The following is a 24,230-nucleotide window of genomic DNA, read 5'->3' as shown; positions in this document are numbered from 1 at the left end:
GTGTCTTTAGTATTGTTGGAGTCATCTTTGTATGAAAGAGAATTTGCATTCTTGTTTGATTATTCAAGTACCTGCTATTTATTAGGTATCATATGTGTTTCAAGGTTAGATTGTTAGACCCTTATGTTGATTACTCCCATATATATATCTTCTTTCCAAACATCTCCTGAACACCAGATTTTTGTGTCCTATTTGATTTTCCAAGCTGTGTTTCTCTGTATTGAACATATTTCAAATTTAATTTGTCTGAAGCTTAATTGTTTTACTATCTCAAAAAATGATAGCTTCAGATGGGTGCAGTGGCTCACACTTGTAATCTCAGTACTTTGGGAGGCCATGGCTTCCACCAGCCTGTGCAATATAAGGAGGCTCCGATTTCTACCAAGAAAAAAATATAGCTGGCTGTGGTGGGAAGATCACTTGAGCCCAGGAGTTCAGGACTGCAATGAGTTATGATCACTTCACTGCACTCCAGCCTGGACAACAGAGCAAGACTCTCACAGCCGGGTGTGGTGGCTCACACCTATAATCCTAACACTCTAGGAGGCCGAGGCGGGTGGATTGCCTGAGTTCACAGTTTGGAGACCAGCCTGAGCCAGAGCAAGACCTCATCTCTAAAACTAGCAGGCATTCTGGCAGGCACCTATAGTCCCAGCTACTTGGGAGGATGAGGCAAGAGAATCACTTGAGCCCAAGAGTTTGAAGTTGCTATGAGCTATGATGCCACAGCACTCTACCAGGGGTGACAAAGTAAAGCTCTATCTCAAAAAAAAAAAAAAAAAAGACTCTCTTTCAAATAATTAAATAGGGAAAAGAAGACACACCTTCATTTATGCTTAAGCCAGAAGCCCATGAGTCATCGTTGACTCCCTTTCCTTTCACAACCTCTCAGTCACAGCCACTAGCCTAACCCATATCATTCCTTACCTGAATTGCTCTAATAACCTAATAATCTCTAGGTCTCCATATTTCTTTTTTAATTTTGTCCCTTCTCTTGTCTGTTCATCAACCAAAATGATCTTATGATCTTTTTAAATACAAAGATTGGTTTGTATCATTTTACAAAGATCAAGTTATTTCATTCCCCATTTAAAACATTTCCCATTATTCTGAATAAAACCTAAATCCTTTAAGAAGGCTGTAATCATACACAGCATAGTACATATGTTTTCACTGCATCCCCTCCATTCTTTTCTTTGCTCCTTAAGATATAAACATACAGGCCTTCTTTCAGACCATTGACTATACCAGATTATTTCCTAATTCTCTCTTTTCTGTTCTTTCTTAGAATATTCTTTTCTATTGTTCTTTAAATTACTAGCTCCTTCTCATGGCACTGTGATATTTTTCTTTTATATCCGCTAACACAGTTTATATGTTTATTTAAGTGTCTTTTTGTTTATTATTTATCTGAGCCTTACTATAGCCTCATTAAATATGTAGTAACTTCCCTATTTCTAGATAATGAAGGAAATTCGGTTAACAAAGCTAGTAATAACAGCTAGGATTCATTCCCAGATCTGTTGCCTTCAAAATCTAGGTAGTTTTCAGCAGGAATTTTTTGATGAGTACTTAATCTGGCAATGTTGATAATGTATTCTGAAGACAAAAGGAGTAACAAGAGAACACTGAAGAGAGACATTGCCTTAGAAATTCAGGAGGGAGATTATATTGCCTACCATAATAAAAGATGCTCTAGAATATAACTAACACATAATTAGGCACCTAATGAATGGATTCAGATGGGCAGAAGAAGTAATAACATCTTAGGTGAAGAACAACAGAACACCAAAGATGGGAGAATTTAAATTTTAAAAGCACCTGTATGTTTTGAATACTTAGAAAACTTGCCTATCCTTGTTCTATTGCTACTTACCTTATGTCTGCTTATTAGGCAGTGACACATAGCTTCATGTTTGATTTTAGTATCAATTATATATATATTAACATGTATATATTTGTACAGGACTTTTGTAAATAACATACTCCACACTATCAAAGTGTAGCTGTTATAAGGGCCAAGCATATAAATTGAAAACTCAATTTTTTTTTCTCAGTGAGCTGGCTATTTTAAGGAATACAAAAGAAGTCACCTGACAGAATCATCATGTTGCAGTTAGTATCTTTACTAAGGGCAAAGCCTTAGGATTCTCTATTTCATTGATAATCTTGCAAATATACGTATGTACACATAAGCAGAGCAAAGAGGTGATCTTTTGGTATGATTAATTATTTTATTTTTTAACATGTATGGCTTGCACATATTGGTCTTCCATAGAAATACTGTTAAGGGTTTTTCAGCATGTATACTTTGAGCTTTTATGATTCTGGATATGGGGAAAATAATTTCTATAAGACATTTAAAGAGACCTTATCATCTAACTCCTCCCAGTTTTGTTAACTCCAAAGACAAGGAATAATTCATTTTTTCAGGTCTTATTATTAATTATTTTGGAGAATCATCAGAAATGAAACATGGGCCAGGTATGATGGCTCATACTTGTAATCCTAGCACTCTGGGAGGCCAAGGTGGGAGGACTGCTTAAGGCCAGAAGTTCAAGACCATCTTGAATAAGAGTGAAATGCCATTTCTACAAAAAATAGAAAAATTAACTGGGTATATTGGTGCATGTCTAAAGTCCCAGCTACTCAGGAGGCTGAAGCAGGAGAATCACTTGAGCCCAGGAGTTTGAGGTTATGGTGAGCTATGATAAAGGCAGTGTACTCTAGTGTGGGTGACAGTGGAAGACTGTCTCAAAAAAAAAAAAGAAAAGAAGGAAAGTAAACACAGGCACTAGTAATTACTATGCTGGTTTTTTCTGACTCCCTATCCAGAAGTGGCAAAATGTTAGCAAATAACTTCCTGGATTATAGTTTAAGAATCTCCTAAGGATTGGGTGATCGAATATAATAGTAAAAACTATGTCCTGCATGCTTGATACTAACCATGTTACGTTTATTAACTCTCTTAATTCCCATGACAAATCCTATAAGGCAGATTCTATTATCCCCATTTTACATGATAATTGAGTGAACTCAGGGCAGAGAGGCTAAATAATTTGCTAGTTACACAACTGTTAAGTGGTTAAGATTTCTCCTAGCCCCTTATAGGAGAAGAAAAACTTTTCCTCTATCTTATGTTGAGTATCCGGGACCAGTGAATTAAACTGACCAAAAAAAAAAAAAAAAAACAATTAAAAGGAAAAAAGCTTTATTTCATTATGTACATGGTCTTGATAATTTAAGTTTGTGAACTCATCCTAGCAAAAGTGCTACTTACCTTATCACTGTAGTCACCTTCAAAGCACTCCCCTTGGGAAGCCATGCACCAGTGCCAACATCTAGTTTATCCTCCGAAGCAGTTTTGGAACTCTTTCTGGAATAGCCATCAGAGCTGTTGTCATATTAGCCTTAATATCCTGAATGTCATCAAAATATTTTCCTTTTATAAATTTCCTTTATCTTTGGAGGGGAAAAAAAGGTCATTAGGGGCGAGATCAGGTAAGTATGAAGTGTATTCCAATACATTATTTGTTTACTTACTAAAAATTCCCTTACAGACAGTGCTATCAGAGCTGTTTCGTTGTTGTGATACAAGAGCTATGAGTTGTTGGGGAAAAGTTCTAGTCATTTTTCATTTCTAACTTTTTTAGTCAGCCTTTCAGTACTTCCAAATGGTAAACTTGGTTAACTATCCAGTTGATACAAATTCATAATGAACAATCCCTCTAATATCAAAAAAGGTTAGATTAGCAACATTGTTTTGACTCTTGATTTGGACTAATGGAATTTTTTTGGTCACAGAGAATTGACTGACTGCCATTGTGCACTTTGATGCTTTATTTCAAGGTTGTATTGGTACAAACATGTTTAATCACCAGTGGTCACATGGCCCAAAGCTTTGTCTTACTTCTACAAAAGGTCTTAGCAAGCTTCAGCTCTCCTTTGCTTTTGTTCATTGGTAAGCTGGACCATTTTTGCACACACTTTGCTCATGCATGATTTAGTCTGCTATGTTTCTAACAGTAGAAACAAGTTTAGCAATAAACTTAATGGTTTTTTGTTGCTGTAATTCAAGCTCCAGTAGTCTCATGACAGCACACAAAAACACAGAACAACAGTAATGAACACCCCTCACCAAGACACAGCCACACATCAACACAAAGACAACTGTGAGACACTGATATACCAAGATTACGAACACTTCCCTGGTTGTACAGTGCTACCACTGTAAGCACATATTGGCAAGTTCGCAAACTTAATTATCAGATCTCATACAGGATCTCATACAGATCTCCTGTACAGGAGCCAACAAAAGAAATACCATAGCTCACTTGTAGATAAAGGTAAAGGCTTACCTACTCCACATAGTAGGGAAAAGTGAGGGAAAGAAAAAAGTTGTATTAGAAAAACAAATTTGGCGGATGCAAATCCAGCCTGGGCCTGCCAAACAATGACAACTACAACCAAAAAATAGCTGGGTGTTGTGGTGGGCGCCTGTAGTCCCAGCTACTTGGGAGACCGAGGCAAGAGAATCCATGGCAACAGCTTGAGGCTCTGTCTCAAAAAAAAAGAAAGAAAAAAAGAAAAACAAATAGATTTCTTTAAGGATAACCGATGGCAGGATAAGAAAATTGTTAACAGCATTGGTCTATGTGGGTATGAGTGGTCAGAGGAGGTTTTTAGGGTAGCCTTATTTCCCAGAAATTCCTCCTTCTAGTCAGATAAGAGAAGCTCTAAAAAGGCTTTTCTCTATCTGTTGAGTCCTAAATGTCTTCAGCTTAACCCTTTGATTACCAAGAAGCAATGTTTTTATTTTAGTCTTAAATTTGTACAATTAAAGAATATGTTTACAAAGTTGTTTAGTTTTTTACAAGACCACCACTACAAGTCAGTAGCTGACATTGGGTTGTGCTGAGAAACCCCTGGGAGACTAGGAAACCAAAACCACTAGAAATAAAAGGGTTAAAATCATCTTTATACCCTCTTTCAGGGTACAAAATAATCTTTATACCCTTTGTCAGGTTCTAGATGTGTATCACACCCCACTCTCTCAACCACACACTAAACACTTCACAGAAAGCCCTGAGCTCAAATATTTTATCTTACTGTTCCTTAAGAGTACTATACCAATTTCCAGACCGTATATCTCAATTTTTTAGTTCAAAAAATAATTTTATATTGCAGTGATATTATAAAGGAAAAATATAAGATAAATAAAGAAAAACTTAAATTATTTTCTCTTTCATATTGGTTATGTCTTATATTTTAGATATATCATTTCATTTTCACAAGAAAAAAGTTGTTGTGGTTAGGATTAATTTATCCCTAACTTTCAAGTGACTAAACTGAAGTCTGGAAAGGTTTGACCACAGTCAGTTCACTTTTCTGCATTGCAGAGCTTTAATTTAAATCTGAGTTGCAGAGATTGAGTTCTAACCCCTATTCTAACATTTCTCATGATGTTATTTCCATTATTACTTCTGGTACCAACAAAAGAGAAAGGAGGTGAGGATTACATAGGGAGATTGCAATGGACTAATTCTTTGCATTTGTCATTTCTTATACTGATTTGCAGTGGCAGATTCATAATTAAAATTTTTTTCAGTCTTCTACCTTCCTACTTTCCTTCTGTATCTTTCTACTTCTTTCATACTATCATTGACCTTTGAAGGACATGGGTTTGAACTACGTGGGTCCACTTTCACACAGACTTTTTTCTAACAAGCTAGGATGGAAGATAACATTCCCATGTATACAAAGGGTCAACTTTTCATATGTGTGGACTCTGCAGTGCCTATTGCAGGCCTTGAGTATGTATAGATTTTGGTATACACAGAGATCCTAGAATACATTCCTCAAGTATACCGAGAGACAACTGTACTTAATACACCCTCCCCTCTTACTCCAGGAAATTTCCCTTTTTCTTTTCTAGGCAAATTGTAGGCCAGGGTTTAAGGTTTGTTTTTAATTAATATATTTCAGGCCAGGTGTGGTGGCTCATGTCTGTAATCCTGGCACTTTAGAAGGCAGGAGGATTGTTTGAGACAAACCTGAGCAACATAGCAAGAAAGTGAGATCCTCTTTCAAAAAAAAAAAAAGAAAGAAATATATATATATACACACACACACACATATATATATTTCCTTATAGAGTATAAGGGAGAGGTGGTTGTTTTTATTTTTTTTCCCCCTTCTTGGAGATTGCATAATTAGAAGAGATGAGGGAATGTACAGTATCCCCACGTATATCTCCTCCACTTTTCTTCCATCTTTTTACTTCCAGTATGGGGATGAGAACAAAAATTAGAGATTGAAAAGGGGAATAAAGGGTGGCATCTATGGTTCATTTGTTAGGGCGCTGGCCCCATATACCAAGGGTGGCGGGTTTGAACCCAGCCCTGACCAAATAGCAACAAAAAAAATAACCAGGCATTGTGGCCGGCGCCTGTAGTCCCAGCTACTTGGGAGGCTTAGGCAAGAGAATTGTCTAAGCTCAAGAGCTAGAGGTTGCTGTGAGTTGTGATGCCACAGTACTCTTCCGAGGGCAACAAAGTGAGGCTCTGTCTCTAAAAAAATAATAAAGGGGGAATAAAATGAAAAAATCACCTGTGAAATATCTCTCCATTTCTAAGCTTACATATATTATTTAACCATGGCCAGCAGTTCAGTTACTCCCTAATATGTTACATGACAAGGAATATAGTTTGTTACAAGAATTACTAAAATGCTGACTTGAGAAAATCTCTTAAATAACATCATAACTTTTCCATTGGTAGCTTTGCTGGGATGAGTTTTGATGTGATTTCTGGAAGAGGGCTACAAACTACTTAACCAGAAAAAGAGATAACTCCTCCCTCAAAATAAAAAATACGAAAACATATACACAGTGGGTAAAAGGCAGAAATTGATAGGACAGTAAAAGTATGACTTGATTAAAACAAAAGGAAATGGTAGGAATCTTAACTGGGTAAATGAAATGAGAGTTTTAAAGGAAAAGTAACTTTGAGGAAAGTGTTATATGTTTTAAACATACAAATGATTATTAGGATTTGTTAAAAGTAAGTAAAAACTACAAGTATGAAAATCTGGATAGAGTGAACAAAATAAGTTACAAATTTAAGAAACAAGGGTTGACTTAGCTCTCTAGTATCTTAAATGTTTGATATCTGAGTCGTTAAGCACTTTGTAATAACATAGTTACTTCTTTGGAAAGAACATACTTCCGCCTTGTTATAAAAAGTAATATGTTCTGGCTCAGAGCCTGTAGCTCAGCGGCTGGAGTGCCAGCCACATACACCGGAGCTGGGCAGGTTTGAGCCCAGTCCGGGCCAGCCAGGCAACAATGACAAGTACAGCCAAGAGATGGCCATGCATTATGACAGGCACCTTAGTCCCAGCTACTTGGGAGGTTGAGGCAAGAGAATCGCTTAAGCCCAATAGTTTGAGGTTACTATGAGCTGTAAAGCCAGGATGACAGCTTGAGACTCTGTTTCAAAAAAAAAAAAAAAAAAACAGTAATATGTTCTTTTTACAGAAAGGTTGTAAATTTCTAAAATTTAGAATATTTCACATTGCTAGGACTTCTGTTCATTCAATTAGCAAAATTGTTAAAAAAACAAGTAATAATGCTACATGACTTAGAATGCTCACCTTATTAAGAGCTTTGAGATCACTGTTTATTGAGTAAGGATTTATAAAACAAAAAGCCAAAGGAAACTAGGAACTCAGAGCTTAGGAAGCATAGAAATCAATTGTTAAATTTTCAGAGATTTTGCAAACTAATGGTTAAACATAGCCTTTATTAATAATGATACTATTTAGAAGTACAAATAAATAAATTATATTTAAAATAGTAAAATGTTTTTTAAAAGATAATAAATATTGAAAACTCATCACTTCTAGTTTTCTAAGGTAACCACTAAAATAAAATCTAGAACAAAGGGAAAATACAAAATGAAATAGATTTTAAAAGCTGAATCCCCCAGAAATCTCCACACAACAACAACAAAAAATCAGAAAAGCAAAACCAAAGTTTATTACCAGAGCTGCAACAAAACTAGATGAAGTGTATCCCTGTGAACCCAAAATACAAGCTGATGTAATCTGGCTATCAGGAGCTACAAAACCCTGTGATAATAGCATTTATACAAGGAGAAGCAACAGGAAAAGCCCAAAAGCCAACCAGTACTCACTAGGAAATGCAGTAGGACAATTTGAGAACAGTACCTGAAACTGTAAGAGTTTTTACACAATGTGCTTGTTGAGTACAGTGGACCTGCAGTTAAGGTGTAAAGGGTCTATAGCAGTCTGGGCCCTATAACACAATTAAATTCCTATAGCTCCCTTTGACTTCAAAGCCCCACACTAAGGAAGAATTGCTGGAAATTGACTCAAATTGAGCAGGATAATGATAATAAGACCTAAGGAAATAGAAGATCCAGATGAATAAGGGGAAGTTTTTAGGAACAATTTCAGGAAACTCACAATGTTTAAGTTCATGTCTTTCAACAAAAAACAGAGTTCTAGAAGTATGAAGTTAGAAAACCTGTCTTGACCTATAACTCCTATCTAAAAGTTGAAAAAAACTAATTTCACATAAAAATGAACAGAAAAGGATCTAGATTGAATCCTATGGAAATCTATTTAAAAAGTAAAAATAAAGACCCACAGCCAATGAAAACATACCCACAAAACAAATGAAACTAATTTTTTTTTTTTTTTTTAAGAACTGGGTCTCGCTCTGTTGCTCAGGCCGCAGTGCATTGATGCAATCATTGCTCACTGCAGGCCCAAATTCTTGGGCTCAAGCAACCCTTTTCCTCAGCCTTTTGAGTACCCAGTCTATAGGGAGCACACAACACCACACCCAGATAATTTTTTAAAATTATTTTTTGTAGAGATAGGTCTTGGTATGTTGCCTAGGTTGGTCTTCAACTCCTGACCCTAAGCAATCCTCTCACCTCCGTCTCCAAAAGTACTGGGATTACAGGCATGAATCACCATGAAACTAATATATTAAACTAATATTTTAGAACAAAAAGAAAAATGATAGAACATATGAAAGAACAACATTAGTGAGTTGATGAACTCAGAAAATTATAGAAATAAGAAAGATACTATTTCAAAAATATCTGGGATACATACTGCCCCTCCCATCTTCCTTTCTCTCTCTGTCTGCTCTCTTCTCTCTCCTTTCTCTCTTTCTCATCTCTTCTGCCCCACTCTTCCCTCTCACTAATATAAAATACACTTACAAAAAATAACTAAATTTAACTGGAAGAAACACAATATTTTCTTAAAGCAAATAGATGAAAGGAAGAAATTCTTTTTTAATCCAAAAAAAGAGATCTTCTCTCTTCCACATCCTGATTAATTTGGTCCTAAAGCCATTAAGTAGAGCAGAGCAAAGTAGTTATCTGCACTTTGAGACTGGGGAGGTTAAGAACTACGGTAGCCCATCAGACTTCTAACCATGAGGAAGAGCTTCCTTGCAACATAGTGTCCTGGAGAGGATTAGAGCCTGAGCATTGATGAGGGTACAAATATGACTGGGAAGAGCACAGTCAATAAACTGGACAGTTGATCACATTGAGACTGATAAAATGAATATATATGTTAAACTAATGTAATTTATTATTTTTACTTTTGGAGAAGAAAGTTATAAATATGGAAAGCAAGAAAATGAAATATAAATCCTATAACACTGGGTTAGAATTGGAGAAATTGTTATAGAGTTGTAGTTTTCAGTTAATATAGATGTAAAGATAAATACAGATATAAATGTGTGTGTGCATATATTTATTTATTTCTGCTAGCTCTACCCACTGAACGGGCCTGGGCTAAGTATCACCCTTGTAGCAATGAGTACATCTAGCACCTGGATCTTGCTTTCTAAATACATGTACTATTTCTCATTAAAATTACTAAGGCTTTTTGGACAAATGGCTGGTGCTCTAGGGGTCAGGCAGGTAAAATGCTAGACTATTCTATAATATTCTATACCAGAAAGCAAGGGAATACTCAAGGAATGATGGAGACATGTCAGGTCACAGAGTCCAGCTGAAGGGGATTCTCATTGGCTAAATCAAGAACAACTTCAGCATAAAATTGGTAATAGTAACAATAACATATTACAGCCCACATAATAAATTAGGAAATCATGAGTTCTTACTAATAAGAATAAAAGAGTTAATTGGAAGTGAAAAAATGGAGAAATACAGTTTCAATAACTCATTTATAACAGGAAGAAGTAATTTTCACAATAGAGAAAGAAACCTAGCAGTTGCAACCTTCATCAAGTGATCAAAGTTAGTAAGATTAATAATAGAACAAATCAAAATCGTGTAAGACCTGATAGGGTGCATCTCTTCTGTGATATTCCTGCGAAATTTGCATAACCTGAATCTAATCATGTAGAAACTTGAGACAAACAAATTGAAAGAGATTTTGCAAGATAACCTATTCTCTTCAACAATATCAAAATCACAAAGCCAAGGAAAGACTCAGAAATTGTTTTGAAGGAAAAGAGTAAAAAGGTATGACAACTGAATGCAACATATGATTTTGAACTAAATTTTTTTTCTATAAAGAATATTATTAGTGAAACTGAATTGGGATCTGATTATTAAATGGTAGTGATGTATTCATAATGTTACTTTCCTGACTTTGATGGTTTTATGGTTGTATAGGAAGATATTTGTCGGAAAAATAACACAGATACATTGGGAGGCAATGAGACATCAAAAAGCAAATTACTCTTAAACCATTCAGAAAAAACTAAACTTTGTGATTGCTTCAGTCTTTAAAAAAGCATTAATAACAAAGGATTCAAAAGTGACAGATTTTGAAGGTAGACCAAGAATATCCAACATGCAGATGGTGGTGGGGGGATTAACGTGGTTTCATTCTCCTTGTCTTATGCTTTGGTGATACTAGTTGGAAGTCGGGGCTCAGAGTACTGTTTTGTGACCTCTGCAATATAGTTATTTTATAATTATCAGACTCAGGCTCGACTCCTGTAACTAAACGGCTAGGGCGCCAGCCACATACACCCAAGCCGGAGGGTTCGAACCCGGCCCAGGCCTGCCAAACAGCAATGACAACAACCAAAAAATAGCCAGGCCTTGTAGTGGGCACCTGTAGTCCCAGCTACTGGGGAGGCTGAGGTAAGAGTATTGTTTAAGCCCAAGAGTTTGAGGTTGCTATGAGCTGTGACGCTACGGCACTCTACCTAGGGCAACATAGTGAAAACTCTGTCTCAAAAAAAAAAAAGAAAAGAAAAGAAAAGAATTATCAGACTCATTACATGGTGTCTGGCTTCCCCCTAACAAGCATTGCAAAAGAAGTAGGCAAAAATCTTCATGTCCTCTTCCTCCAACCTTGAAATTCACACAGGATTACTTCCACCATATTTTCTTGCTTACAAATGAGCCAAAAGATTAGCCCAGATTCAAGGACAGGAATTAGACTCCACCTCTTAATGGGGGAGTAGCATGTTATATAATGGCACATGGGATGCATATATCTTTGGAAAATATAATCTCCATAGGTTATTTATGTAAAAGATTTGATTAAATATAACCCAAAATGGTAAGAATAGCTGAGATCAACAGTTTTAGTCATATCAAAGTTAGCTTACATTACAAAAGTAATTTTAAGATTTGCTAATAAAGCAAAATCTAACTCTATAGCATGTAAGAAACATAGCTGCAACAAAAAGTTAAAGGTTAAATTACTTTAAAACAGTAATTCAACCTATATCCCTAGTGGACTGCCCCCTAAGGATAAAAATACTAAGCTCACGGCATTCTATCGAGCTCAAAAAGAGGATGAGGGTCTCAGCACCTGTAGCTCAGCAGCTAGGGCACTGGCCACATACACCAGGGCTGCCAAACAATGACAACAATAACAACCAAAAAATAGCCACGCATTGTGGTGGGTGCCTGTAATCCCAGCTAGTTGGGAGACTGAAAAAGAGAATCACTTGAGCCCAAGAGTTTGAGATTGCTGTGAGCTGTGATGTCCCAGCTCTCTACCAAGGGTGACATAGTGAAACTGTCTCAAAAAAAAGTATGAGGGACAGTTGTATGTATTACAATGAAATGATCATCTGGATATACTTATTAAGTAAAAAAGTGGAGAAATATTTGTTACTATTTTAGAATGAGAAGAAATATGTGTATGTTGTATACATATGTATATAACATATATCATATACATTTATAAAATTATAGAATATATATGAATGTATTTGCATGGATGTGTATGTATACTTATTGTTAAAAATGGAAGGATAAACCTGCCTTTAATTGTTTACATTTAAGGACCAAGAAGGAATAGAATTAGAAAAAAGGGTAGAAGCTGGACTTATTTTTAATATCCTTGTTTTATAGATTTGACTATAATGGTGGAACTATCTTACCTACTTATAAAAACTAGGAAAAATTTAAAAAGCAACCCCTAAACATTGAAGTTGAAAATAAAGAACAGATGAATCTAAATGTGTATCCATTTGGTAACATTAACACCCAGGGAAGAACTATTTATTCAGACTTTAAAACAGTAATTCAGAACTGTTTACTCAGACTTTAAAACAGTAATTCAACCTATGTCCCTAGTGGACTGCACCCTAAGGATAAAAGTACTAAAATAGTTAACAGTTTTCAGTATTCGTATCAGGGTGGTTATGTTGGTGTTGTAATTAACTGTATTCATGTGCAAGAAAACAGATGCAAATGTAACATAGAGGAGATGTATGTAAAACCCAATGGTCCTTATTTTTAATTAGATAAACCAATCTAAGACCGGGTACAGTGGCTCATGCCTGTAATCCCAGCACTGTGGGAGGCTGAGGCAGGTGGATTACTTGAGCTCAGGAGTTTGAGACCAGACCAAGCTAAAGCAAGACTCGGTCTCTAAAAACTAGCCAGGCATTATGCTGGGCACCTGTAGTCCCAGCTACCTGGGAGGCTAATGCAAGAGTATTGTGTAAGCCGGAGAGTTTGAGGTTGCTGTGAGCTATGATGCCATAGCACTCTACCGAGTGTAATAAAGTGAGACTCTGTCTCAAAAAAAAAGAAAGAAAAATCAATATGAACTCATGATGTACTTCCCATCTACTCCATCCATCAGTCTGTGTCGTAGCTCTGTCTACACATGCTAAAGAAGACTTGCTGTGAATTGATAATTATTGAATTATAACAGGCATATTATACTAATAAATCTAATTTTTAAAATTTGTATTATGTTTTTAAAAGAAAAGTAAAAGAATATTTTGTGATACATTAATGTGGGTTTTTAAATGTTTCTGAGATTGTTAATGAGTTGTTGCTTCAATTAATCTCAGTATCCATAAAACAAACTTGATAACTATGGTGAAAAAATAAGAACCTAGAAGTAATCATACTCTCTCTTAATCTGGCTTCTTAAACTATACTAATTCCCAGATAGGTTGTTCGCTATAAGATAGGCTTTATAAGAAAATCAGACTAATATGACATAGTTGTAAAAGAATTTGTTATAAACAGCTCCAGAGATATAAGTATACATGTAATATTCTTGAAAAAGTGCTTAAGTTTCTTGTTATCAGTAGATTTAGTAGTTTTTAATATATAATAATATAGTTTAAAATAATCCACTTTCAAAATACAGCTTGTTTTTGTATAAAAAATGTTTTAAATGAAAATACTTATAAATATTATTTTAGATTGCTTTATATTATGTTGGGATTTTGACAATTTGTAAATTATAAAATGAGTTAAAATAGACTTAATTTCATTTATCGGTTAAGGCCTATTTTCCCATTGTTATTGACCCTGAACAAGTTCTGTATTTAAGAATATAAGGTTAACTGATTAATGTCAGTAATTAAAGCATATAGTATACTAAGTATTACAGGCTTTTTACATAGAAAATTTTAAATAAGTGCATTAATATACATAGTTACCATTCAATTAAAAAAAAAGAAAATTTTAAATAAATCCTAATTTTTTTAAATTTCTACATTACATAACATAAAATTGCTTCTGTTATCTGAAATGTCTTTTAATTAATGAAATGCAATATGAACTTTAAAATAGCACACAGGAAAAACTCAGCCAGTTCCAATTTATGGTACATTTAGGTTATTAACTTTTGAAATTTTCATACTAGACAAAATCTCATACCATTACTGTTTAAAGGTTCCAACCATATTTAATTATAAGACAGTTTACATATTTAGCACTTTATCTTCAGTTAACTTTTTAAGAATATAAAATATAAATTAATTTCTCTTTTTCTTCCATCAGAATACAGTCGTTTCGAAGCTAAAATACATGACTTACGGGAGCAGATGATGAATAGTAGTATTAGTTCGGGGTCAGGTTCTCTTCGAACTAGCCAGAAGCGATCCCTCTATGTCAGGTAAATTATGGCAACTCTTAATTATGTGTGCAGATTCGTTCATATTTTTCACTGTGACTTAGTAGCTATAGAAAAATATATTGGGCTCAGCACCTGTAGCACAGTGGTTACGGCACTGGCCACATAACAAACAGGCTGGTGGGTTCTAAACAACAGTAACAACTGCAACAAAAAAAAATGCTGGGCATTGTGGCAGGCACCTGTAGTCCCAGCTACTTGGAAGGCTGTGGCAAGAAAATCACTTAAGCCCAAGAGTCTGAGATTTCTGTGAGCTGTGACATCACAGCATTCTACCGAGGGCAACAAAAAATAAATAAATAAATGAAAGAAAGACGTTACTGTGGAGCAGAAATTTTTCTAGATTGATGTTTTTTAGATTCGATATTTTTCTAGATCAGCGGTTCTCAACATGTGGATCGCAACCCCTTAATATTAAAGGGTTGCGGCATTAGGAGGGTTGAGAACCACTGTTCCAGATTGACTTTTTAGTAGGTAAATACAAGTTTATATATCATAGATCCAACACTTAGATTTACCCATATTCTTTTATACGATATTCTCCATTTGAATGACATTCAGTTATCATGGCAGTTGCCATAATAGCAAAGGGATATGTATATAATAGCTTAGTATCCAACCTTTTATTTTTCTGCCTCACACTTGAACCACACATTAAAAACAGCAACTCTCACAAAAGCTGGTAAGCAAAAAAAAAAAAAATCCTCACACAACTTTCCCATTATCCAATACCACAAATAAACAAAACAGGCTTCAAATAATCTGCAGGTGGCCCACAGGCTGCAGGCCACACTCTGGCTTAAAATATGAATAGACTCAGTAAAGATAAATATTCAGAAAATTTGTACGTGTATTTTAAACACATGGAGGAAACAAACATGTTGTTTTTCTAAAGTGTGTAAGATTAATATAAAAACTAATGTAACTAATAAATCTAATCTTAAATAGATACTCTTAATACAGAGCTGGTTTTTATTTCATTTGACTAATGAGACTTAAAACAGAAATCTCATTTATTTGTATTCTTTATACTTTATTTTTAGGAAAACTTTGAGAACTATTATACTGTTATTTTACTTTTAGTTAAGCTCTGTAAGTAATCTGAACAATTATTCTTTATTATTCTCTCATTCCTTCTGATCTTGAGAGACTTATTCTCAATGTTTCATTTATCCTTCTAATGAGATATGGTATATGTTATATAAACAGACATGTATCTTATGCATGTGTATATGTAAGTATACCTGTATACAAGTATATCTTCTATACATGTTTACATATGATATGACTTATTATCTGAAATAATTTTATTCTTTGATACATAATGAAAGTTTTTTCAGTTTCTTCTTTTACTCTATTTCTGCCTCTTTTGTTTCTTTTATCCAACCCAATGATATGAGAATCTTAAATGTGTCAGATTTTTGTCTCCCTCCACCAATTTTTGCAATACTTACGAAACCCTGTGTTCCAGCGTCATTAAAAGTATTTTATATACACAAGTCAGAGAAAAAGAAACAGCATAGATTATTGTTGATATTCTCATTTTGTCTTTTTCTTCTCTGTATTTTCTAATTTTAGTGTAATTAATAGGTGTTGCCTTTTATTTGTGATTGATGAAATACTTATAAAGGCATAAAAAGGAAACATAGAGTGGTGCCTGTGGCTCAGAGGAGTAGGGTGCTAGCCCTATATACTGGAAGTGGCAGGTTCAAACCCAGCCCTGGCCAAAAAGTGCAAAAAATAAAAGCAAACATGTAGATTATACTTGTTTTAGGTACATTTAATCAATCATGTTCACTTTTGTTATTTTTATTTTTAGAGAAATAATACTTTTTTTAAAAAGTCATGTATAATCAAAAAGCTTATAATGAAAAATAACTGTAACTTCCCACTAACCCCTAGTTTTCTTTCTCCAGAAAAAATTACCATCCTCAATTTTCCTAGCAAACTCCCTTGCCTTTTACCTCCGTATTTCTAAATAACATGAATGTACTATTTTCTACTTCCTTAACTTTAGACATTACAAACTTACTAACAAGATAAATGAGAACTTTTCTCTCTAGTATTAAACCATTCATTCTATTTCTTCCCCTGTCACTCAAACATAGCCATGTCTCTCTAATGCTATTAAAATCAATAGCATTTAGAGTCATGTTACTGTGTTATAGTTGTCAGTCCTCAGTCAGGAAGTAGCCTTTGACCATGCCTTCTTTTTCTGCAGCTCTTCATTTTTCCTGGATGTAATAATTGTCTCACGTTCTCATTTGTTTAATTTTCCATATGCTTATTATACTAAGTGTCTTCTTACATCTTCCAGTAGCCTCTCTAGAGTTTTTCACATGATAAATTATACAGTCTCATCTATGGTCTATCAGTTCGAGTATTTTTCATCTTTATACTCCAGTCTAGACTAGACATTCCATAGACTTGCTGTATAGTTCTAGATGGAACTTCCCTTTGCCCTTTGTCTGTTCCCTTTGGCTCTCTGTTGTGTCAGATCCTGTTACGTAAATGCCACATTTTCTTCTTTCTCAACTTACTTTTATTTTGCTAGAGCACATCTTCCAGTAAATTCTTGGAGAAAAGCATATGTGGGAGGTACTTTTGAGTCTTAGCATGTCTAAAATGACATTATTCTTATTTTTCCCTGTAGAGAATTTGGGGTGGGGGGATGGTGATATTCTATTTTATTTTCCAAGAGCTCCTTCTTGTTATCTGATTGTTCATTTTTTGTCATTTTCCTTTTGTTTTGCACACATCTCACATATCGTTGAAGTTTTCTCCTGTTTATTGTGTTCCTTGTTTTCTTTGTATTTTCCTTTTTTCTAGTTAACTTATTTTCTTGGATCTTTTTTCTTTTGTTTTTTATAGGTGAGGTAGTCTTTAAATATCCAGTGATCCTTTCCTTATCTTTTATTCTTACAAATAAAGAATGACGTTATTAGGGTTAACTAGAAGATAATGAGGGAGGGAAGATAAATTGTCTCTTAAAGATAAATTGTCCCTCTCCTATTCTGTCATTTTTCCCTCTGGTATAATTAAGTATATCTGCAGAAGAACCCTTAATCTGCCAGCTGTATAAACCAGGTTGCTAGAATTTCCATTTCATTATGTGGATTTCTTTCTCATCTATCTGTTTTCAGTTTAGCACCTTCCTTTTCACAGAGTATACAGAGTATACTGCTTCTCAAATTCAACTTCTCTACAGACTGAACCTCTGGTCTTCTATGGGATCAGGAACAGGAATAGGGACCTGAAGGGTCTGTGTGCTATATATACAGTGTTTGTACCTTCTGTTGCCTGTATTATAACTTATGCCTGCCTTCCTTGGTATCGTATACCTCTAATTCAGGAGCATTTTTAGGGTTCTTATGGAATAAAACTTGTTTCAGTGTCCCTTTCTTTAGATACCCAGTTATAGCTTCCTTTATTCTGCTTAGTTATCATTAAAAATGTGTTCAAATCTCTCTTCTTTTGTTGTCTTCTCTCTTTTACATTTTTCTTTTTTATTATAATTTTAATGAGTCAGGGTACAGATGAAATAGACAGACATAGCCTTCCAAACTTCCCCAAAAGTCTTTTGTTTCTTTTTAGCCAACATGTTTTTAATTTCAAACATCAAAAAGACTGGGCGGCACCTGTGGCTCAGTGAGTAGGGCACCAGCCCCATATACCGAGGGTGGTGGGTTCAAACCTGACCCCAGCCAAACTGCAACAAAAAAATAGTCGGGCATTGTGGCCAGTGCCTGTAGTCCCCCCTACTCAGGAGGCTGAGGCAAGACCATCACCTAAGCCCAGGAATTGAAGGTTGCTGTGAGCTGTGTCGCCACAGCACTCAACTGAGGGTGATAAAGTAAGACTCTGTCTCTAAAAAAAAAAGTCAAAAAGACTACATTCAGTATGCCTTTTTATAAAACTCTGAAACTAAAAACATATAATATATTGTTTAGTCATCTATATATATGTTATAAAATCACCAACAAAAATAGGGTCCATGAAATAATAAACATTATGTTCAAAATCGTGGTTAACTTGATCCAAGGGAAGAAGGGTCAAGGGAAAACACATAGGTGAATGTAAATTACTGATATTGATAAAGATTTCATGGCTCGGCGCCTATAGCTCAACCGGCTAAGGCGCCAGCCACGTACACCTAAGGTGGCGGGTTCGAATCCCCAGCCCGGACCCGCCAAACAACAATGACGGCTGCAACCAAAAAATAGCCGGGCGTTGTGGCGGGTGCCTGTGGTCCCAGCTACTTGGGAGGCGGAGGCAGGAGACTCGCTTGAGCCCAGGAGTTGGAGGTTGCTGTGAGCTGTAATGCCACGGCACTCTACCCAGGGGGACAGCTTGAGGCTCTGTCTCAAAAAAAAAAAAAAAAAAAAGATTTCATGTTATCTTATGTTGGATAGTAGGTTAGCAGGTATTTATTGTATCTTATGATTAACTCACATGGGTTCCTTTTTTATGAATCAAATATATTAAAAGATAAAGCTAAAATAAGGAATAGAGATTGTGGGTGATTGCTTTTGTTCATTGTTCATCAATAATACAATACTTTTATAATTCAAAAGATGAATTTATGATGATAAAAATGTTAAGAGGTAGTGTTTTTCCTTTTCTGATATCTTGACGTTTGTACTACCTCTTAAGTTACTTTATTTTTTATTTTGTATTATACTTATTTATACATAGTGCATATATATATCAAATCACCAAGTTATGTACTTTATATACAATTAAAAATAATTGCCAAGACAACTAAGTATTGCTTTTATTGGAATGGTGATTTTTATGTTTGACCAGTCAAACACAGGTAAATACATCTGCTTTTCTTACCTCATTTTCTAGATGTTTTCACGTACAAGTAAGCCTTCCCACTTTTGATTCCCACCTACTTCCCTCACACCTTTCGTCCTTGTAAAAGGACTTAACAGAATATATTAGAAAGCCCTCAATTATTAGTTCATTCATTTACCCAGCAAGTAAATCTACTAGCCCTCTTGAGTTTTACTTTTAAGAGATTGGCTCTTAAAAGTTGGATAGCATGAAAAAGAATATATGATTTGCTTCCCAGAAACAGTTGCCAAATTAGAACAAAAGAATAAATTGGCTCAATGCCCATAGCACAGTGGTTATGGTACTAGCCACGTGCACTGAGGCTGGCGGGTTCGAACCCAGCCCAGGCCAGCTAAACAACAATGACAACTACAACAACAAAAAAATAGCTGGGCATTGTGGTGAGCACCTCTAGTTCCAGCTACTTGGAAGGCTGAGGCAAGAGAATCGCTTAAGCCCAAGAGTTTGAGGTTGCTGTGAGCTATGATACCAAGAGAACTCTACTGAGGATGACATAGTGAGACTCTGTCTCAAAAAAAAAAAAAAATTGATAAACTGTTTTATAAATATAATTCCTGAGATCCTTTCCTGTAAACTATTTGAAGAGCTTATTTGAAGTTAAAATATAATTTGTTTAAATAGTATACATTAAATAGTATATATTAATCAAATAGTAAGATAGAATATTTTCATTTGATTTTAACCATAGTGCAATTATTATTATGAACATTATATTATAAATTAATATTTTTTCCAAAGTATTTGGCAACTAATAATCATCTGTAGTTTTTATCATTGGTATCAACATTGAAAACCCTGTTAACTCTTTAATTTTGTGAACAAATAGAAGGAATAATTAACTGTCAGAATTACCACTATGTTGATCTAGTCCTATAATCCACAACTAATAAATCAACTATATCAAAGACTTTGTTGGCTTGGCGCCTATAGCTCAACCGGCTAAGGCGCCCGCCACGTACACCTAAGGTGGTGGGTTCGAACCCCCAGCCCGGACCCGCCAAACAACAATGACGGCTGCAACCAAAAAATAGCCGGGCGTTGTGGCGGGCGCCTGTGGTCCCAGCTACTTGGGAGGCAGAGGCAGGAGACTCGCTTGAGCCCAGGAGTTGGAGGTTGCTGTGAGCTGTAATGCCACGGCACTCTACCCAGGGGGACAGCTTGAGGCTCTGTCTCAAAAAAAAAAAAAAAAAAACACTTTATTTTCCCATGTAGATCTAGTCGAAATAAAGAAAAAATTTTTCTTAATGTTTGTTTTTTATTTGTTAATTTAGAACAACTCTCTAGATTTGTCTTCATTTTAGAATTTAATATAGGCTCCCATTGGGTTACACTAATAGCATTATTTAAATTTCTCTTACAATATTAAAATAAATAGATAATATACCTAATAAACGAATTTCATAATATATTGATTTTGTCTCATCTTTTTGTATATAGAGCAAAATTGAACTGTGCATTATTTTGCTTACTGTGGTGTATTGTTTAATTATCCACAGTACATACACTTTTAGAATCCTGTGTTTGTTTAATGTTGATTGACATCATTATAACAACTAATTTATGGACTTTTTTTCTGAATCTAGGGCCCTTTTTGATTATGACAAGACTAAAGATAGTGGCCTTCCCAGTCAGGGATTGAACTTCAAATTTGGAGATATCCTCCATGTTATCAATGCTTCTGATGACGAATGGTGGCAAGCCAGGCAGGTTACACCAGATGGTGAGAGTGATGAAGTTGGAGTGATTCCCAGTAAACGCAGGTAAATATGTTTGTTTTTCTTACCACTTGAACATACGGCAACATAAGTTCATAATTGCTGTTCCTTCAAGTTTCTTTTACTACATGGTAACATGGGTGGATCTGAAGTACGTTATGCTAAAGAAACAAACCAGACACAGAAAGACTAATGTTATGTGGTCACACTTTATGTGAAATCTGAGATAGTCAAACTTATGCAAAGAGTGGAATGGTGGTTATTAGGGACTAAGAGGAAGGGGAAATATATATGTATTTCTTTTTTTTTTTGAGACAGAGTCTCACTGTGTCACCCGCAGTAGAGTGCTGTGATGTCATAGCTTACAGCAACCTCAAACTCTTGGGCTCAAGTGATTATCTTGCCTCTTCCTCCCAAGTGGCTGAGACTACAGGCACCCACCACAACGCCTAGCTATTTTTAGAGACAGGGTCTCATTCTAGCTCAAGCTGGTCTCAAACTCGTGAGCTTAGATGATCCGCAAGCTTGGATGGTTCACCTGCCTCAGCAGATTAGAGTGCTAGGAGAAATGGGGATAAATAAAAGGCAAGAGATACAAAATTTTCAATTGTACAAAATGAGTAAGTTCTGGAGATCTAATGTATAGGATAGTGACTATAGATAATAGTTCTGTATCATAGACTTGAAATTTGGTAAGAGGGTAGATTCTAAATGTTCTCATCACAAAAAAAATTAGAAAGGTAACTAGAAGAGGAGATAATGTCAGCTTAATTGATGGTGATTATTTCAGGGTGCATATATATATATATCAAATCAAGTTATGTACTTTATATATAATTAAAAATAATTATCAAGACAACTAAATAAACAATAAAGAATTGCTTTTATTGGAATGATGATTTTATGTTTGACCAGTCTCTTATTCTCTCCTCTTTGCTTTTAGCCATTCATTTTAGTGATTCATTAGTACGTACTTACCCTCTAGTAATAGCAGTGTAAGCTATCTTTACAAAGGATGATTCCAGTTTAGAGAACCCTTTGTATGGCCTATGAAATATTGACTGTCTCTACTCTTGTGGGAAAGGTATTAAAATATCAGTTCACAATTCTTGCAAGATCACTTATTAAAGTTTTAAGACAACAAAAATGGTTAGTGTCACGATAAAGTAATGTTTATTAAATCATGTTGGGTCAGTCTTACAATGTAATAAACATGTTCCTATTAATGTGTTGGATTTATACCTATTTGTTGGAATTACTATAATGATAAATATATAAAATCATATACTGTTTATAGACCTCTGTATATATTTGTATTACTGTTTGTAGAAGCTGAAGAGGAACAGTATTAAAGTACTACCAAGATTTGTAATTCTGATTTCAAGATTTATAATTGTTGTAATTGGGTAGATCCATTATATTTAGCAAGATCTATTTGGCTAGATCATGTATTTCAGGGCAAATCCTCTTTTAGTGATGCAACCCTCAGCATAACCTTTTTCCTGAAATTGAACCTAGACTGCTTTAAATTCTGAAATGATTCCTCTATGACTTGTTGAGTCAATATAAACCTCATGTCCTAAATATCAAGGTCGGAGTTCCTAAAAATTGCCTTAAAACAACTGATTATGCCATTTCATTCTTGAATGTATTCAAAACTTATGTTTTCTTTAATAGAACTATCTCTTTCTTAAACTTCTTATACTAGCACAAGGAATTGTAATTCCTGTAGTTCTTGGCTGCCTTTTAGAAACAATATTTACAAAATACCCAATTTTTTTATTTGTACAAATATATGGCGTTCATATGAAATATTGTTACTCGTAGTGATCAGTCAGGGTAATTAGGGTGTCTGTCACCAAGTACAATACATTTTTCTTTAAGTATAGTCATTCTACTCTGTTATCAGATATTGAATTTATTCCTACTATCTAACTACATTTGTACCCTTTAACTCATTTCTTTTCATCTTTCCTTTCTTCCTACCCACTTACCTTTCCTAGACTCTATGATCAATCTTTTACTCTTTATTGCCATGTAATCAAAGTTTATAGCTTCCCCATATTGACGAGAACTATCTCTCCATATACTGTGCTTCTGAAGTAGAGAATTTAATTTGTTTACATTCAGGGTTAATATTACTATGTGAAGCTTTGTTCTTGTCATATTAATTGTTTTTTTATTCTATACATTCTTCTTTTTTTTTGGAGACAGAGCCTCAAGCTATCCCCCTGGATAGAGTGCTGTGGCTTCACAGCTCACAGCAACCTCCAACTCCTGGGCTCAAGCTCCTGCCTCAGCCTCCCAAGTAGCTGGGACCACAGGCGCCCGCCTGGCCATTTTTTGGTTGCAGCTGTCATTGTTGTTTGGCGGGTCCAGACTGGATTCAAACCTGCCACCTTAGGTGTATGTGGCTGGCGCCTTAGCAACTTGAGCCACAGGCGCTGAGCCTACATTCTTCATTTACTTCTTTTTCTTTTATTGTTTGTGATCATAGTTTGGTGGCTTTCTGTAATGGTACCGTTTGAGTCCTGTCTTTTCCTTTTTTGTGTGATTGCTTTACCAGTGAGTTTTATACATGTACTTTCATATTTTCATGATGGTAAATGTCATCCATTAACTTCCACATTGAGTACTCCCTTGAGTATTTCTTGTAGGGTCAGTTCAGTAATAACAGATTCCTTCAATTAACTGTTTGAGAAAGACTTCATTTCTCCTTCACTTATGAAGTGAAATTTTACTGGATATAATATTCTTGACTGATAGGTTTTGGGGGGTTTTGTCTTTTCTTTCAGCAATTTGAATGTATCATCCCACTGTCTCCTGGCTTATAAAATTTCTCCTAAATAATCTTCTGTTAATCTGATGGGGTTTCCTTTATAGATAACCAGATGCTTTCTTTGATGTTTTTAGAATTCACTCTTTATCTTTGACTTTAGCCTAGTGGTTCTCAACCTGTGGGTCACAACCCAGTTCGCAGCATTAGAAAGGTTGAGAACCACTGCTTTAGACAGACCTCTTTGCATTGTATCTGCCTGGGTATGGATGATCTTCCTGTATCTGGATGTCTTAAGTCCCTTCACAGATATAGGAGGTTTTCACCCTGTATTAAATGGGTTTTGTAATTCTTTCGTTCTCTCTTCTTCTTCAGGGATACTGATAATGTAAGTATTCAGTCACTTAATGTTGTCCCCAAAAGTCATGAATCCTTTGCTCTTTTTTTTTTTTTTT

General features: G+C 35.2%; 1 protein-coding gene across 6 annotated transcripts in view; it reads left to right on the top strand.

Moving 5' to 3' along the window:
• The window catches only part of DLG1 (discs large MAGUK scaffold protein 1), a 322,247-nt gene that overhangs the window by 255,050 nt on the left and 42,967 nt on the right, over positions 1-24,230 (top strand). For all 6 annotated transcript variants that reach the window (XM_023514828.1, XM_023514827.1, XM_023514826.1 and 3 more), the window contains 2 exons: positions 14,292-14,406; positions 20,868-21,044. In XM_023514828.1, coding sequence (XP_023370596.1) covers positions 14,292-14,406; positions 20,868-21,044 — 292 coding nt within the window. The remainder of the gene's footprint in view (positions 1-14,291; positions 14,407-20,867; positions 21,045-24,230) is intronic.

This window comes from Otolemur garnettii, unplaced genomic scaffold, assembly GCF_000181295.1.
Source record: "Otolemur garnettii isolate 467f Iridium unplaced genomic scaffold, OtoGar3 scaffold00060, whole genome shotgun sequence".
Classification (NCBI taxonomy): domain Eukaryota; kingdom Metazoa; phylum Chordata; class Mammalia; order Primates; family Galagidae; genus Otolemur; species Otolemur garnettii.
This window is presented reverse-complemented; position numbering and strand designations above follow the sequence as displayed.